Here is a 16,311-nt window from a genome sequence, read left to right on the forward strand (position 1 = left end):
GCTGCCCCCTCACTGCCACCCCTCAGACCCCCTGCTGTCATGTCTGCAAGGAGCTCTGTCCTGCTGCTGCTTACCAGAAGGAGAAGAAAAGGACAAACATTGGAGCAGATCCTGCAATCTCCAGCAGCCTCCAGTTGCGAATACCGTAACTCAAGCCAGCCAAGAGCATCTGCCCGATGGCAACAAAGCAGTGAGAAATAAGCACTGCCTTTGGGCGGGAGGAGGCACCCACCCATTCTGTAGCTGAAAAGAAGAGCCAAGGTTCAGAGTCATCCTTTTCAAAATGTTCAGGACTACCTTTTAAGTCCTTTTTTTATTGCATTTTGTTAGGTCACATCTGTCTGCCTGCGGGCAAGGGCATCCTACTCACCTAAGGCCAAGATCGTAATTAGAAATCCTGACACTGCAGCTCCCACAACACATCTGAAGGCCATGTACACATAGAAATGGGGCACAAATGCAATTCCTAAGCCGAACAAGCACTGGAAGACGGTGGAGATCAGAAAGACTGGGCGTCGGCCAATCCTGTTGAGGAAGAGTGAAGACACGGTATCTTGAGAGACTCTGTGCAGACAGGGAAGAGCCCAGGATGAATATGCAGTGATTTGGAAACCATTCACACCAGAGGCGGTTTTAACACCCATGCCCACAAATTTCCACTGTACATCCCAGTAATTAACTGGCAGGACAAGCAGCATCTTCACTTTTGACCAGTCACACTGTTAGCAAAGGTAGAAGGAGATGCTGCTGAAGGAACCAGCCCCTGAAGGGCCCCCCTGTGATGTCTCTTGAGAGCAGTGAGGATCAGTCTGAAACAGCCTGTAGTGCTGGTCCCCCTGTAAGGCACCCTGTACTCATGCTGTACCATTCTACCTTCCATGTACTCTGTCTGGCCATGTCCTTTGAGGAGCTGAGGACTTTGGTCCAGGTCACCATGAGTTGAGCAGAGCCACATGGAGGAGATGCACATGGTGTGGTTAACGCAGCTGAAGGTGGGTCCAACTCTGTACCCAAATGTAGTTTTCTGGGACTCCTGAAGACACCTTTGGGTAGCTGAGACACTAGCTGGACCTGTGGTTCCTGAAGGACTCCCCCATACGGTTGTATCTGCCTCCCTCCCTTTGGAACTCTCAGTCATCTACTGACACTTCACGTCCTGCGGAGGGGGTATTTCATGCTCAGTGCATAGACATCCCTCAGCTGGGCTGTCCCTGGGTGCTGGGCAATAACTCTGGGAAGCTGACTGTGTCTCCTCACCGGTCACTCAGTGGTCCAGAGATCATGGCTCCTAGGAACAGCCCCACCATGTAGACAGACTGGGAGATGTCATTCAGGTCCTTCCTGTCGCACACCAGGTCAAACTGGAGGAAGGAAACACAGATGCTTTTGCTCTTGACAGACCCCAGCTGCTTTCTGAGGGTGGGCAGCCCTTCTGGTCCATGGCAGAAAGAGAAGTCGGGTGCCCAAGCTCCAACTCCCACACCCAAGGACACAAGCTTCCATGGCATGCACACAGGACACAAGTCAGAGGTGAGACGTGTGTATGAGGTGCTCAGCCTGCCTCTTCATCACACTGCACATCTTCAGTGTGCTGAGACCTGCAGGACTCCCCTCCAGCCCAGACATCCCTGAGGGAGCCTCCTGGCTGGCAAGTTTTGCTTAATGTGGGACTTTTGGATAGGAGTCCCAGCAGCTTGCTTCTCTGGCTGCAAAGGCTGGACAGAGTTGAAGGAGGAGAAGGACAGGAGAGCAGACGATCATCTAGTGAAGGAGGACTGGTGCAGGAGTGGGAAGAGATGCAGCCCTGCTGAGGAGCCTACAGAGAAGCTGGCTGTGAAATGGCCACTGCTCCAGAGACCCAAGGAACCTTTGCAATTTCCAGGGACTGGACTGTCCTCTGGTTTCAGCTCAGGGGAAGGTACCTGTGAGAAAGTGCTGGAGCTGGGAGTGAGGAAAGATGGAGAGAGGGAGGGATGAGGGAAGGTGAGAGAGCAAGAAAGGTCCAGAGGAGAAGCTTGGGATGCTGGAAGACAGAGCCTTTGCTCAACTGCATGGCCCATGGAATGTCTTGTTGCAGCTCTGAAGGCCTCTGGAGGCCCCAGACTTATCAATAACAAGCACTTGGAAAATAAATGTCTTTCACAAGGAAGGTGATGTGAAGAGAAACAGGCTGAAGAATAAAGGAAACCAGGGCAGGGAGACCCAAAAGGTCCCTCCAGGCAACATGCATAGTAGTCTCAAGGACCTGGATGCTGGAAAGGAAAGGGATGGTGGACAGAGCATTTACTAGACTCACAGCCTCCACCGTCTCTGTCTGTGGTCCCCCTGGGCATCTACATTATGGTCTTCCTGCACACAACCTCCCAAAGGTTACAACTTCATCTGTGTGACAGAGCCAAGGTCCCCCAGTGCCTGGGGTCGATCTCAGCCTGGCTGCACCACAGCTGGCATTGGCTTTCCAAACTAGAGGCCAGGATATGCCCATCCCTTCCCTTCCGCGTCCCTGGCACATCACAAGGCGATTACAGACCTCGGTCAGCAGGGACGGCGGTTGTGCTGAGGGGTACACCCACCCACTGCTGCCCTTCTCCGTGGTGTTCAGGCCATACGCCACGATGGAGCTGAGGGCCCAGTCCACTGGCGTACGCCCCATTGGCGTCCCGGGGCAGGGTGAGGTTCAGCTGCTCTTCCTCCGTCAGGTTGGGGCCAACGGCACGGATCCAGCTGGTGTTGCAGTAATGAGGCACATCCACAACCATGAACACTTGGCCAATCATTTGGAAGGGATTAAGGAGTAGTGGGAGGGAGAGGAGCAGCACCAGCAATTTCTGATGTAGCCCAAACTCCCCCACAGCACTTATAAATTCTCCAAACTCAGTCATAATGACTATTCCTCTGGCCAGGCTGCAGTAGGGCACACTGCTTAAATAGGCAAATATTAATGTTTAAACTATGTGAGCACTAAACCCCTAATCAGGTGTGATAAAATGAGCACTTGTATCAGCATATTTGTCCATTACACTGATATACTGCAGTCCTCCGGGATGCACTTTGTCACCAGCCATTCCCTCCCAGTTTCCAGGACTAGAACAAAGGTGCCAGAGCATTGCCACACTTGGGGACAACATGGGGACAGCTTCTCTTGTCCCAGCCTGGAGTGTCTCCCCAGGTCTCCTGAAGAAAACAGTGCTGTGGAACAAGGTTTTTGTCCAAGACATGAAGTTGTGACTCTGTGAATGAGGGCTAATTTTCCTAAATGTGGAGAAGCAAAAAGAGTAAATTTGCTGCTCTCAGTAATGGCCTAATAGATATATAGCCCATCTTGGAGACCATAGGAAAGAGAAGCACAAAAGCACTTCTCTGGGCCTGGTACTACGGCTGGTAGTCAAGTAGTTTTGGTCTTGACGGCTGTATCCTGAGCTGTCAGTTTTCATTTGCCCCATGTAGAAACCCTGGTTAGTTTTAAAACTAGATCTAAACTACAGTGTCTTGGGGAGAATCCTAAAATAGATTTGGCTCAGAGAGTACCCTTACGAAAAATACAGCACGTTATATGCACAGATACAGAGCACAGAGGATTGGGAGATAAGAAGTGACACCAGCTTGGCTTTGCCCAAGGTTCTGATGTCACTTGGAACGCAGATTGACCTGATTTCTGCTGAACGACTGAGCTGCTTCCTGGACAGACTCCCTATGTGGTTTGTATCTTTATTCCTGGAAACTGGAAAGCTGGATTCCCCTCAGTGTATGAAATTCAGTGTCTAGTTTGGCAAAAGCCTCCGGGCCGTTTTCACCAGAGCAATAAGGTCAGGTCTCTAAACACTGACCGGCTCTCTTCATGTCTCCTCTTAAATTCTTTGTCCTTTCCTCTCAACCCAGACAGTGTGTCTGAGCCTCCAGCAGTTACTGAAGGATCACACAATTCTGGGCTGGTGTTTCATGAGTGGGTATGGCACTGGTGTACTTAGGGAAGTGAGAAGAAAAGTGGAAGATATGACCTTAAGAATAGGCTATTTCAGCTGGAAGGGACCTACAACGATCATCTGGTCCAACTGCCTGATTACTTCAGGGCTGACCAAAAGTTAAAGATGTTATTAAGCATTACTTAGAGTTGTGTAAATCTGCATGAGTGATGCGCAGGCAGTATGTGCACACATCACACAGCCAGACATGGCACTAGGCTCTGGATCCACATCCCTGGATGAAATTACTTACCCTATTCAAAGACATGCCTTAAGCAAGAGGTTGAACTATGCAACATCCAGGGGTTTCTTTTACCCTAAATCCATCTCTGGCTATTTTATGGATTAACTTGGCCAAGGAGATCTGCTGTGGCAGAAGCATTTTGACCCTGTCCTGCTGTCCTGCCTTCTCCATCAGTGTGCGAAAAGCTTACTCCAGTGTGTGTGGCTCATAGTCTTTCCTCCCACTCCTCATCCACCAGAATCTCCTGGCAGAAGTCAGATTTTGACTATAAAAACTCCGTGGTGGTGACTCAGACATGACAGCAGTCTCATGTGCTAACGCAGATGTGACTTCTCGAGGCTGTTCTTCCTATTGTCACCAGACAGGCTCTTCTGAAGCCCTGAGAAAGCTTCAGTCCCTTGTAAACTCTGTCACCCTAAGATGATGTTTCTCATAGAAAGACATCGTTGTTATGACAGCCTGCATCATCTGGGGCTGAGTGGTCAACCCTGCATGGTGGCATCTCTCGGGGACAAAGGCTGGGTCAGCCCTGCAAACCTCTGTTTCCTGGAGCCCCGCTGATGGAGTTTCTGTGCCTATTTCTCTCTGTCCAACAGTTTTGCCCAGGTGGATTATTAATGCTTTCAAAGCCTCCTGAAAATGGAAAAGCCTCTATCAGAGGGCATGAGAAATCAGCGGATCTCAGGGAAGACCTGGGATGGACAGCTGGAAAGCCTGTCCATCCATGTACAAATGTGAAGGACTAGGGAAAGGGAGAGGAGGCATCCAGGAGAGTAGTGCAGAAAGAGAAACCATTGCCTGTGGAGAGTGGCTGATGTGGGCAGAAGGGCATTGATGCCTGAATTCATGGACTTGGCTTTTCTCTTACACAGCTCTGCACATCAGGAGTGACTGTGCTTGGAGACCTATTTAGACACTTGTATGCTGAATTACAGCCAGAATGGATTCGTGCCCACCAGCTCCTGCATCTTCCCTCTTCCTCTTAGTACTGGCAAGGAGACGTCAGACTTGTGGGTGTCATGTGCTAGTGACAACCTGGTCTGGGGTGCCACTCCATCTTTGGCACAAGTAACAGGCCACCTCCGCCCCACTGCTTCAGTGAAAGGTGCTCGGTCCCTACAAGCCTTTAAGTCCCATTTCTCTACTGCTAGACCCAGCTTGGCCAGGTTTCAGGCAGGGCTGTGAGATGGCAGCACCCCTGTCCCAAGCCTCTTGTCCCATCCCAAGGTGAGACCGATTTCAGCACAAGTCACCGAGCTTTCAGGGACATCTCTCTTTTCCCTGATTGATGTTGATTGAACAGTGTCCCGGCACAGAGCGCTGACACACTGCTTTGCAGCGGATGCAGTCATGAAGCAGCTTTATTCCTCCAGCAGATCTGACAGATCCAGGGTTATTTTGGCACTAGTGAGGCAGGGAGGTGGTTTCAAAAATTATTTATTTTAAAAATTAATTATTCTAACATCTTTATCCTTTTATTTTTACAGACACCTGATTAAAACATGTGAAGTGATATGCTCCACGATCCTTTTCATAATACACGTGTTATTGCTTTGACCCTCAGAGATTTCTGGTTATCATTAGTATAATTGTTAACTCCAAACACATTTATGTTATAGGAGCAAAGGGCAGTCAGGGAGGGTCAAAATGCAACCGCACAGGGTGAGCAGATATAGCAATGTCCCCACATCCCAAGACTTCAAGAGATCTGGATTCCCTTTCCCCCTCTGTCCTCCTGACTGGTGACCCTGGCAAGGTCATTTCACTTATCTTTGCTTACCGTTGTGCTATGAGGCGACCTCCTGTGTGGGAAAATTTTGCAGTCTACTGAAGGAAAAACATAGCAAGGGGTGTGAGGTATCATTATTTTGGAGTGTATGATGTTTTGGGTTGAATTAATCTCTGGATGTCGAAACGTAGTTGTCAATATGTGAAAATGATACCTAAGGTTGCGCAGTAGTTAGTGGAGATGGATTGACACCATGAACAGCGTCCAGAGAGCTGTTAGCTTCTCAGATGCAGTTGTCTGGTTTAGGGTGGGCTGAATCCCTCCCCAGATTGTATTTACTAATTCTCTGTTGACTCTGACGTGCACTTAAGCATCTGGTTTACATTGAAACGGCAATATTGCAGGCACCCAAACCTAATTTGGAGACAAATAATTGCCCTGCCTGCCACAGCTTGACCTTTGCCCATTGCATTTTACTTGTGCACTCATGGACAAGGATTCAGTTCCTTCCTGAAAATGCCATTCTCTTCACATTTGAGTTTCTAGTTCTTGTTTAGCCTGTTGCTCACCGCTGTTTGCAGGTTGACGTCTTCAGGGGTGGGTCTGTCTCCCCTCTACCAGGCAGACAGTGGCCAGTGCAGACATCATCTGAGGGACCTTGGCAAGAGATTGTGCAGAAGGTCCCCTCTGTGAAGACCCCTGAGTGAAGACAATGAGTTGCTGCTCGGTCTCTCCTTAGAGGCTTCTCACAGTGAAGCCGGTTCTTGCAATGGTTTTTTTCAGGAACTGAGCACTGATGGACTATGACCAGGATAGGGATCTTAAATTTAGCTCTTTAAGCCATTAATAAATCACCCTATGCACAACTGATTTTGTTTCATGCCAGGGGAGCGGAATATTTCTAAACTGATTTCATTAATCAATTTTTGTCCCATATCAGATAACTTGTGCTGCAGGGTTGGGTGCTTTTTAAAATATCCTTTTTTTTTTTTTCAACTATATAAAGAACTCCTGGTCTAAAAGGCCATCATTTAACACATTCAGGTCTGCAGAAGGGAGACTTTCATAATCTTCTTTAGCTCCTGATGTTTTTCTGCTCCTGCTCATTTTTTCAGGATCCTCTTGGCCCACTTTGGTTGAACCAACATCGAAAGGATCAAAGACACCCTGACTAAATGTTTCAGAAGCATGACTGGTGAACACATACACTGGGGGAAAACTGTCTTCCTGCATACAAAGGTGCTTGCTTGTTGAGCCTTCTGCACTGAGACCCAATCCAAATGTATCCTCTGCAGCCTTTGGAGCCTGGCATTGTGGATCCAGCTGCTGCAGATGTGCAGAGCTCAGAACTCCTTCCGGGTCTCTAATATTAATCTCATCCTGTCCAGCGAGGAGTGAGAGACCGGAGGTGTCCCACAGCACTAGTGGGGCATTTGTTTCTGGTGGGATTTCTTGGCATAATTCTGAAGGATTTGGTCCCAAGCAAGGTGGACTTTCTTCCTCTGAATTTTGCAAATCTGAATTTGGGGTTTTACTTGCTATGCTGGGATAAGCTTGTCCTCCAGAAAAGAACAAGTTATTGTCCTCCAGAAAATCCAGGTTGTCTAACTGCAGCTCAGCTTCCTTGGGTAACTTTTCTGAATTGTCTGGTGAAAACAAAATCCCACCCTCTACCACTGTGTTCTGGACACCCGAACTCAATAGGTTCTGAATTTCTAGTAGATGAGCATCATGATGATTTCCTTCCCTTATAAGATTTTTGCTGTTATCAGCTGCAGGCATAAATTCTGGAGGAGGATGTAGGGGGTTTGCTCCACCTTCTGAGGTTACTGCAGCTTCTTTTTCATTTTCCTGTGCTGGTATGAGAGAGGGCCAACAATTGTTCTGCTGTTGCCAAACCTGACTGTTTAAAGCCAGCTGGTCATGGATGTCAAGCTCTGTTGTCTCATGTTTAGCACTGCATGAAATGCTTGTGCCAGGAGCTGACAACAGGACATCAGTCTCCTTGCCTGCAGTACAGTCTGAGAAGCCCACAGAGCTCTCCTGGATATGTTTAGGGAAGAATTCTCCCTTTCTTGGCTGTGGCAGCTGATCATTCTTGGAGGTCTTTTGTTTTTCTTGGCTGGAGGAGCTGAGGACGCCCTGGTGTTTTTCTGGCCTGTCATCAATATTTGTTTGTTCTGAGGATCTTGCAGGTTTTTCTCGTTGACCCTGCTTCTTCTCTGAGGAGTAACCAAACAAAGTGACAAGGGCTGACTGGGGCTTAGTTGGTTTCCTTTGGGTTGTTTCCTTCTTGGGAGTGCTGCCTTTGTCTTCAGAGCCAAAAAGTGTAGTGAAGGGGTTTTTCCCAAGCCTGAAACCTTTACCTAACGTCTCTCTGCAGGCTTGACTGCTTCTGGTCTCTTTGCTCTGGGCACCAGGTCTTGATGTATGCACTGTGCTTTCCTCTTGGAGTTTCAGATCCATTTTTCCTTCACCCACTGGATGACCTCTGGATTTGTCCGAGGATATATTCATTTCAGAAGAGTGTAATGTCTTGGCTGTTTGCTCAGAAATGTGAAATGTATTTTCACTAAGAACTTCTTTGGGATCCTTTGACTTGGAGTTGTTGACTTCATCATGTGAAGGCCAAGTGGCACAGGCACCTTTCAGATGTGTGTCTGCTGATACTGGAAAATCCTTGCCAGGTGATTTTATGTCATGTCTCAAAATATCGTCATGAGGGTTAGTTATCAGTGAGTCACATGTGCCCTGGGGCTCTGTTTCTTGTAGACAGGACACACTGTGATCATCTGTTTTATCTGGCAAACCAGGTAAAGAGACTCTGCTCTTTCCTGCTTTGTTTTCCTGAGGTGTATGCTCAGGACTGGTCTCTTCAAGAGACCCTGACACACTTACTAGTTTCACTTCTTTTGTCTTCGCAAATTCTGACCCTTTACTCTCAATCCCAGACAACTGACTTATGCTGGATGGCTGGCTATTTTCCCCCAAAGTTACTGGTATCTGTTTCCCAGGGAACTCATCGGTGTTTGCATTTGATTTCTCATTCACCAGCTCAGTGATCTCCGGAGATGCACCAGGCTCCTGGGAACCAGAAGATACATAAGGGTTCCTTGACACACCAGAGGGGCAATGGGCTTTTTCAGCTTCGTTGTCAGGGGGCTCAACACCCTCAGCTCCACATTTTAGCCCCATACTTGTGTTTCTGGTTTTGGGCTCTCCTGACACACAGACGGCCTGTGGGCTGTTCATTCTCTCTCCAAGGTGATGCTTGTCTCCTGAAGTAGCTGGAGTGGCTATGGTCAGTTCAGGTTTGTCATCTGTCATTGCAGGAATGATGCCTTCCTTGTTGGGTGTGCTTGGTGACCCACAAACTTTGTTTTCCTTCACTGGGAGCTCTGCAGCTGGAAGGGTGCAGCTCCCTGTGCCCCCCAGGTACATCCAGTTGGTGGGTTTAGTGTTTTGACGTGTGGCATGGGGGACAAGGGAGCCACGAGGCAGGAATTTCACAGGCTCCAGGACTAGAGGGGAGGAGACAGAGGCAGAACCTCTCTTCACCTGGGCTTTGCCCTGCTGTATCGCAGCCACTTGCTGGGACACCTTGCCCCCTCGCTTCCCTTTGGGCACGTCCCCATCCCCAATCTTTTCATCGTCTCTCTGCTCTCTGGTCTTGGGCCAGGAACAGACTTGCTTTCTTTCCTTGGTACAGGTGACACCAGGAAAGAAGCTTCCCTTCTCCACTGCTGCCTCTGCTGATGATTTTCCCTCCTGACCCCTGAGCATCATCCTGCCTGCCCTGCTGCCCACAGCCTGGTAGGTTTGCAGGCTTAGTACGGGCTGTTTCCAGGAACACACTCCCTTTCCAGCTTTCTCATCTACAGCCAACAAGGCTGTATCTGAAGGTGGCCAGCCTGTTCTGAGCGTGTTCCCTAAGAGGACAGACCTGCTGTTCAGCTCTTGCCCGTGCTCGCAAGATGTGGGTTTCTGTCTTGTTTTGGTCTTCTTTTTGGCCCTGTTACACCACTCCTGGGGCTGTGGTCCTCTGCCCGCGACTGCCACATGCTGAACCTGGTGGTCTCCTAGCCGGTGTTCCAGCCTTTCTGTCTCGCTTCTGCTTTTAGCTCCAGCCATCTGCTTGTAGTGGACTTGGCAGTAAAACACCCCATGGAGGGCAGCATAGTTTTGCAAGCTGGAAAACACAGATTGGCGTGGCTGTTAGCAGCTGTGTGGGAGGGAGGGATTAACAGTAGCACTGATGGGCAGGTTTTCAGCCAAATTGTTTTTCAGTGACAACTGTTGGGGAAGGGGAGGTGTTTGAAGAATTGAAACCTTTCAAAAGCAGTGTCAATTTTTTGAGGATATGTTTGATTTGTCTTTCAAAAATCAAAAACACATGAAAAATTTAACATTTCCTTGCAATACTTCTGGTAGCTGTAGTCCAGGTTTTGTGCAAACCCTTTCTCATTTACAGGCCAGGCTTCATACCGGCAATTAATCTCTCCCCTGTATGCACAGCACGGACCATATAGGTAAAACTGCACAGGGCTCCCATGATACAGCAACTGTGGGATGGGAGAAAGTGTCTGTACGTATGGAGCGGGGCAAGAGGATGGCAAGCAGTCACAAAGGATGGCCCTCGAGGATGCAAAGGGCCAGGATGTCTCGGTGACTGACAAGCTGAAAGCAAGAAGCAGTTTGCCCTTGTGACAGAGAAGCCAACTATATCCTAGGCTGCACTAGCAAGAACCCAGGCAATTGGTCAAGAGAAGTGACCATTCCTCTGCATTTTGCACTTGCAGGACCACATGTGGAGCACTTTGTCCAGTTTTGGGCTCCTCAGTGCAAGAAAACCATTGACATACTGGAAGAACTCCAGCAAAGGGCCACCAAGGTGTTCTGGGACCTGGAACATGTGTCACCTGAGGAGAAGCTGAGAGCTGGGTTGGCTGGGTCTTATGAGGAGAAGGTTAAGAAGGTGGAGTTTATTGCTGTGTCTGTCTTTGGGAAGTTATTGAGAAGACAGGGTGGGAGTGCTCTTGGAGGTGGACAGTGACAGGGTGAGAGGCAATGGGAATAACTTGTAATATGAGGAATTTTGATGAGATATAAGAAAAAACCTTTTCATTGATAGTCAAATCATGAAAGAGGGGCCCCAACAGGGAGGCTGTGGAGTCTCCATTCTTGGATCCATTCACACCTCTCCTGGTCATGCTCCTGAGCTACCTGCCCTCCTTGGATCTGCGGCAGGGTGGGTGGAGACTTCCAGAGGTACCTTCCAACCTCCCTGACTCCATGAACATGAGAGGTGCCCGAGCAACTCCTCCAATTAAATTCCATATGAGCATTCCCAAATTGTAAGTATTTCTTGTATTTTCAGCTCACCCTTGCACCACCATGCTTGGTTCCTGATCCACAGGTGTCTACAACCTTGAAGTGAGCAGTCTTCAGACTCTAGTGATGGAGAGGCAGATTGTATCAAGGAAACTGTCTGCACCTTCTCATTTCCTGAAGACTGGCCTGTTGGAATTGGACTACTGTGATGCAAACTATTTGGACATCCCTTAAAAATAAATGCACTTGGGTCCTACCACTCACCTCAGCTTCCTCCCACAGACCTGGCAGCAGAAACATGAGCGGTGCACACAGACTTTGTCAGTGACCACACGCTCCATGGAGTAGACAGGCTGCAGGCATGAGGCACACACTTCTTTCAACATGGGCTGAAGAAGAAGGAGAAATTGAAGTTAAATAACTGAATCATGACCACTTGGACATGCATCTGCAAGCTAATTTGCTGAACCTTCTACTTGCGTTGGCTTTTCTCGTTGATGTTCTTCTGCAGATCTGTTGTGAGAGTTCAGACTCTTGTCTGACTCAATTTGCTTGTTGTTTGAGGTAGGTCAGGATTAATTTTCAGTCAGGACAAAAAGACAGGATATCCTTGGACCCCCCCAGGAGGGAAATTATTCATTTGATTGAGACAAAATGCTTCACCCAGTTGAGTCTTGAGTGAGGTAAGAAACGTTGTTCAGAGTCTGACTCAAAAGCTCTGGCTGGGCAACTCCTGAAATCACTGATATCATATGGCTACTCACTCAGACCACATAGCTGTAATCCTAAAAAGGCAGCACATGTCAGCGATGAAGCTTCCACAGCTCCATAAACCTGGCAGTTTACTCTGTGTACAGTATTTTATGACATGACCTGATGCCTCAAACACCACTTTATGTGAAGAGCCCAGGGAATCTGGAAAGCATTGCCAATGCCAGCTATTTTATTAGTGGAGAGAGAAAGGGAATAAAGAAGCTTGGACATCAGCCTAGCTGCAGAAATGGCTCCAGGTTGTCTGCATGGCCAAGCAAGCCGGAGGATGGCGGCGGCAATGTGGATCTCTCTGTACTCCTTTTCACTGTGGTGTGAGGCAGAGGTTCAGATTAACTGGTGAGCTCACCTGCAAGTCAAGTGTGTCCAGAGCCCCAGGAGCACAGTTGAGCCTAACCTAACTGACTGACAGTGCTCTGAGTGCTGATACTCCCTGATACAGGGGCACCTCTGCCTCTTTGTTGGGGAGTTTTGCCACAGCTTGATTTGACAGTGTTTTGCTGGTGCTCTCTGATCCCTCCAGCTTTCATTCAATATGTGCTCCCCCTGGGTTGCAGAGTTGTCAGCTCAGAGAAAAAGCAAGTTTGCTTTATGCTCTTATGTGGAGTGGGCTGATGGACAGATTTTAGCTTTGACCAGAGGAAAGAGGTTGTCCAGAGAAGCTGTGGATGCCCTATCCCTGGAAGTGTCCAAGGCCAGGCTGGATGAGGCTTGGAGCAACCTGGTCCAGTGGAAGGTGTCCCTGCCCATGGCAGGGGGGTCAGAACTAGATGATCTTTAAGATCCCTCCCAAACCAAACCATTCTATGATTCTATGATACATGAAAGGTGTTTCTGTATCTCAAGGGATAAGTTGACAGGAGAAGAACCCTGTCTTTTATTTGCAACAGGCACCTGGGGGACCATTTTTTAAAATTTGACAATGGACAGTAAGTAGTGATGGGCAGCTGCAGCAACACAGCATCATCTGTGACCATGGAGCAAAGTGGCAGTCCTGGCGATAATAAATCTCAGCCAACAGATCAACTTTGCTGTCTCTGGCAGTACAGATCACAGTTACAGCTAGGTACTCTCTCAGGCATTTTCTTTGACAGTGATGAGCTCTCCAACAGCACAAAAGTGTGTGTCCTGGCAGAGAGGGAGTAACAGTTGACGTGTCTCTGTTGTATACGAAAAAACGATTTCCTTTAATCATGACCAAGGAAGGAAGCAGAGCTGTTTAGCAAACAAACAAGAAACCTCTACTCTTAGCTGGGAGTGAATGTATGTACTCCTGGAACGTGTTCCTAAAGTGGGATATTCTTTTATAGGGGATGCAGGTCTCTTTCACCAGGGGATGTATTTTAAGTGCTCACTGTCTGATGCATGGCAAATAGTCGTACTCTTCAGAGGTATTTTTATCAGTTCCAGAAATAAGCCTTCCTAATGGTTTGGAAGATAGAGAGGTCATTAGCAGCAATCAAATAGCATGGTGGGCAAGGAAATTATCTTAAGATTTCTGTAAAAAGCAGTTAGAGTGTTCCTGGAAGGCTTTTCTAGTACACTGCTGATTACTGCCATGCTGAAATTTGCAGCTGGCTTATAGCTTATCAGTTGTTGCCTCTTTTTCCCTAGGTGAGTAGAAACCTTTGTAGTAGGAGGGGTCAGCCTGAAAATGCCTGTGTTATTAATAGGTGGAGAAGATGGTGAGCACAAAGCTTTCTGACCTTAGGCTGGTCATTCTCAGGGAGACCAGTGGCTCAAAATGAGCTGGGAAGAACAGTACCTAATGTAGGCACTTCAAATGTAGCATATTTCATGTCTACTGCTGCAAGACAACCAGATCTGTAGGTGAATTTGTCCTTTGATCACTCAAGGTTAAGACAAGGCCATCTGTCCTCTGTCCACTGGTCCAGGTACTTCTCTCAGCCAGTTTGTTCCTGAAAATACCTACCTAGCACCGTGTGAGAATGCAGCAACCCATTGGGGCAAAGAATGGTCAACAGCATCGTGTCTTCTATCCAAAGATCACAGAAAAACTATGACAACTCATTTGGGATTTGCAAGTTTGTATGTGCTCTGCTGGTTTATTATTGCAAGGTCTGAAGCATGTGGAATATGAGCTGATCCTTCAGCTTGTATTTGAGTTTCCAACCCTTGCAATTTTTTTTTTCTCCAGCTCTTTCAGTGCTTCAGGGAGCCATGTATGGTGCTGAAATAATGCAGCATCTGTCCCCTCATGATATTTCAGTTCCTGGCTGATAGAAATACCATGAAAGAAACACATCTTAAATGATCTTAGCCTCATAAATGGCTCATTGAGATATTTAGATATCCTGTAGAACTAGAAACACAAACAATAAGTATTTTTAAGCACTGGCGCTGCAGGATATTTGGGTTAATTTGACTTCCTGTGGAATCATTTTCATTGCCCATGCAACCTGTTTGCAGCTTACTAGAACTGCTGCTCTGCAGCTGTCCTTAGAAAGAAATGAAGCAAACCTGCATTAAGGGCATCCTGAAACAAGCTAAGGTGAGGCACAAACAAGGATAAGAAAGCAACGTTGGAAAAAATTTGAAGAGGAGCTCCAGATGACTAACTCCCTCTTGCTTCTACAATTGGTCCTACTAAAACAATGGGGAAGATCTAAGCAGTTATATTTTCTGATTCTCTGAAACCAGATATGCTTAGTTTATGATGATCTGCTTTTCTACCTCAATCATTGGTGTATTCTTTGGTGGAACTGAAGACAGTATTCTTACTTTTCTTTTGCACATCTTACTTTCAAATTTATGAGGTCATAGAGGCAAACCAATGCGCTCTGGGTATGTACCTGTTTTTTCAGGGAGGAAGCAGAACTCCTACCTGTTCTACAACACCCTGAACAAGGTGTTACATGATGTGAGATGCTATCTACATTTAAAAATGTAGATATGGAGTGGTAGGCTCTGAAACAGTCCTTTCCTACCCAGTTGTCATCAGTGTGGGCCCTTTATCCTCAGAGGAAAAAAAGCAAATATTAACCATAACATCTTACTGATTTTTTTTTTTTTAAATGAAATTACTGTCTTATTCTGCAGAAAGGTAAAGTGATGCACTGAGAGATGAGGTGGCTTGCCATAGATCAACTGGAAGGTCTACAGTCATACCCAGGGGTCAGTAGTCTAAGTCTGAGCCAGGCTGTAGGGGACAGCTCCCTGAGAAACCATCCAGTCGCTCTGTAGGCTCCTTATATTCTCCCACACCTGGAGAAAACTCCTCGCTCACTTGCCTCACTCCCAAACTGAGGCCAACCTGTGATGTGAGTTGGGACACAACACTGAGTAATGGCTGGTTCATCAACTGCCCCTCCTTGTAAGGCTTATGGAAGCATACTTCAGCTGCCTTCTCACATGGAGGAAACAGCTACAGGCAAGTGTTCAGACCTTTCCTGGTATATACATCCTACTCAGTCTCCACACACCTACACAGGGTGCTGAATTGGGTGGTGTATATCACCCTGTACTCAGTTTTCAGACAGTAGTGTGAACACTGCTTGCTGCAGGGCTGATAATCCACCCATTTTGTAAAGGAGATGTAGACTAAATCCCTCCAGTGATTTAGAGTGCTCTCAATATGTGATTCAACTGGTTCATTGAGAGATGATTTCTAGGCACTTTGAAAGGAAACAAGCTCTCAACAAAAGAAACTCAACCAGACCAAAGTATTTTTAGAGGTAATGTTTACCTTCAGAACGCAGCAATAGGAATTTAAAAAAAAAAAAAAAGCCACAAAATATCTAAAATCTTGAGTTGAGAATGTACAAAACAAAGTCATAATAAAAAGAAAATTGCTTTACAAAGTCTTGAAATGAATTGAAACAGTAAACATGTATGAAAGCATGGAAAATCTAAAATAAGCTTTTTGTATATATTGAATAATAAATTACAGTTCTAAAAATAAAGAAAGGAAAGCAGTAACCATTCTGACTGAAGCAGAGAATCTTTCATAGCATCTTTCTTCGGGGGAATGGCACTGATAATAACTGTAGGTCTTGGCTTGACAATTTTCAGTAGCATTGAGTACTTTCCAGGAACTGAAAAATAATCTGATAAATACCTCCCCCAACCCCAATAATGACATCAATTTGACATTTTTTTCCTTTTCTTTTGTTAAAGGCTAAGAGAAAACCTACCCAACCCACCCATCACTATGAGCATGCGTATATATGTGTGTTTAGGATGCCCTTCTTGGAAAGTCTGTATTGAAATTAGAAAAAGAAGATAGCATGAAGTTGGTTTTTTTGCCAGTGACC

The 16,311-nt window shown here is 46.9% G+C and overlaps 1 protein-coding gene across 1 annotated transcript; it reads right to left on the reverse strand.

The window, feature by feature from the left end:
- Window positions 1–74: 74 nt before the first annotated feature.
- LOC104510894 (solute carrier family 22 member 13-like) lies at window positions 75–11,607 on the reverse strand (the record flags this gene model as incomplete). Its single annotated transcript, XM_010153288.1, is given in 6 exon segments — window positions 75–243; window positions 371–525; window positions 1,258–1,361; window positions 2,531–2,642; window positions 2,644–2,922; window positions 11,531–11,607. Coding segments are annotated over 6 exon segments (896 nt in total), but the record flags the coding sequence as incomplete, so codon positions are not given.
- Between the last annotated feature and the right edge of the window lie 4,704 nt (window positions 11,608–16,311).

This window comes from Eurypyga helias, unplaced genomic scaffold (genome assembly GCF_000690775.1).
Source record: "Eurypyga helias isolate BGI_N326 unplaced genomic scaffold, ASM69077v1 scaffold28036, whole genome shotgun sequence".
Lineage (NCBI taxonomy): Eukaryota > Metazoa > Chordata > Aves > Eurypygiformes > Eurypygidae > Eurypyga > Eurypyga helias.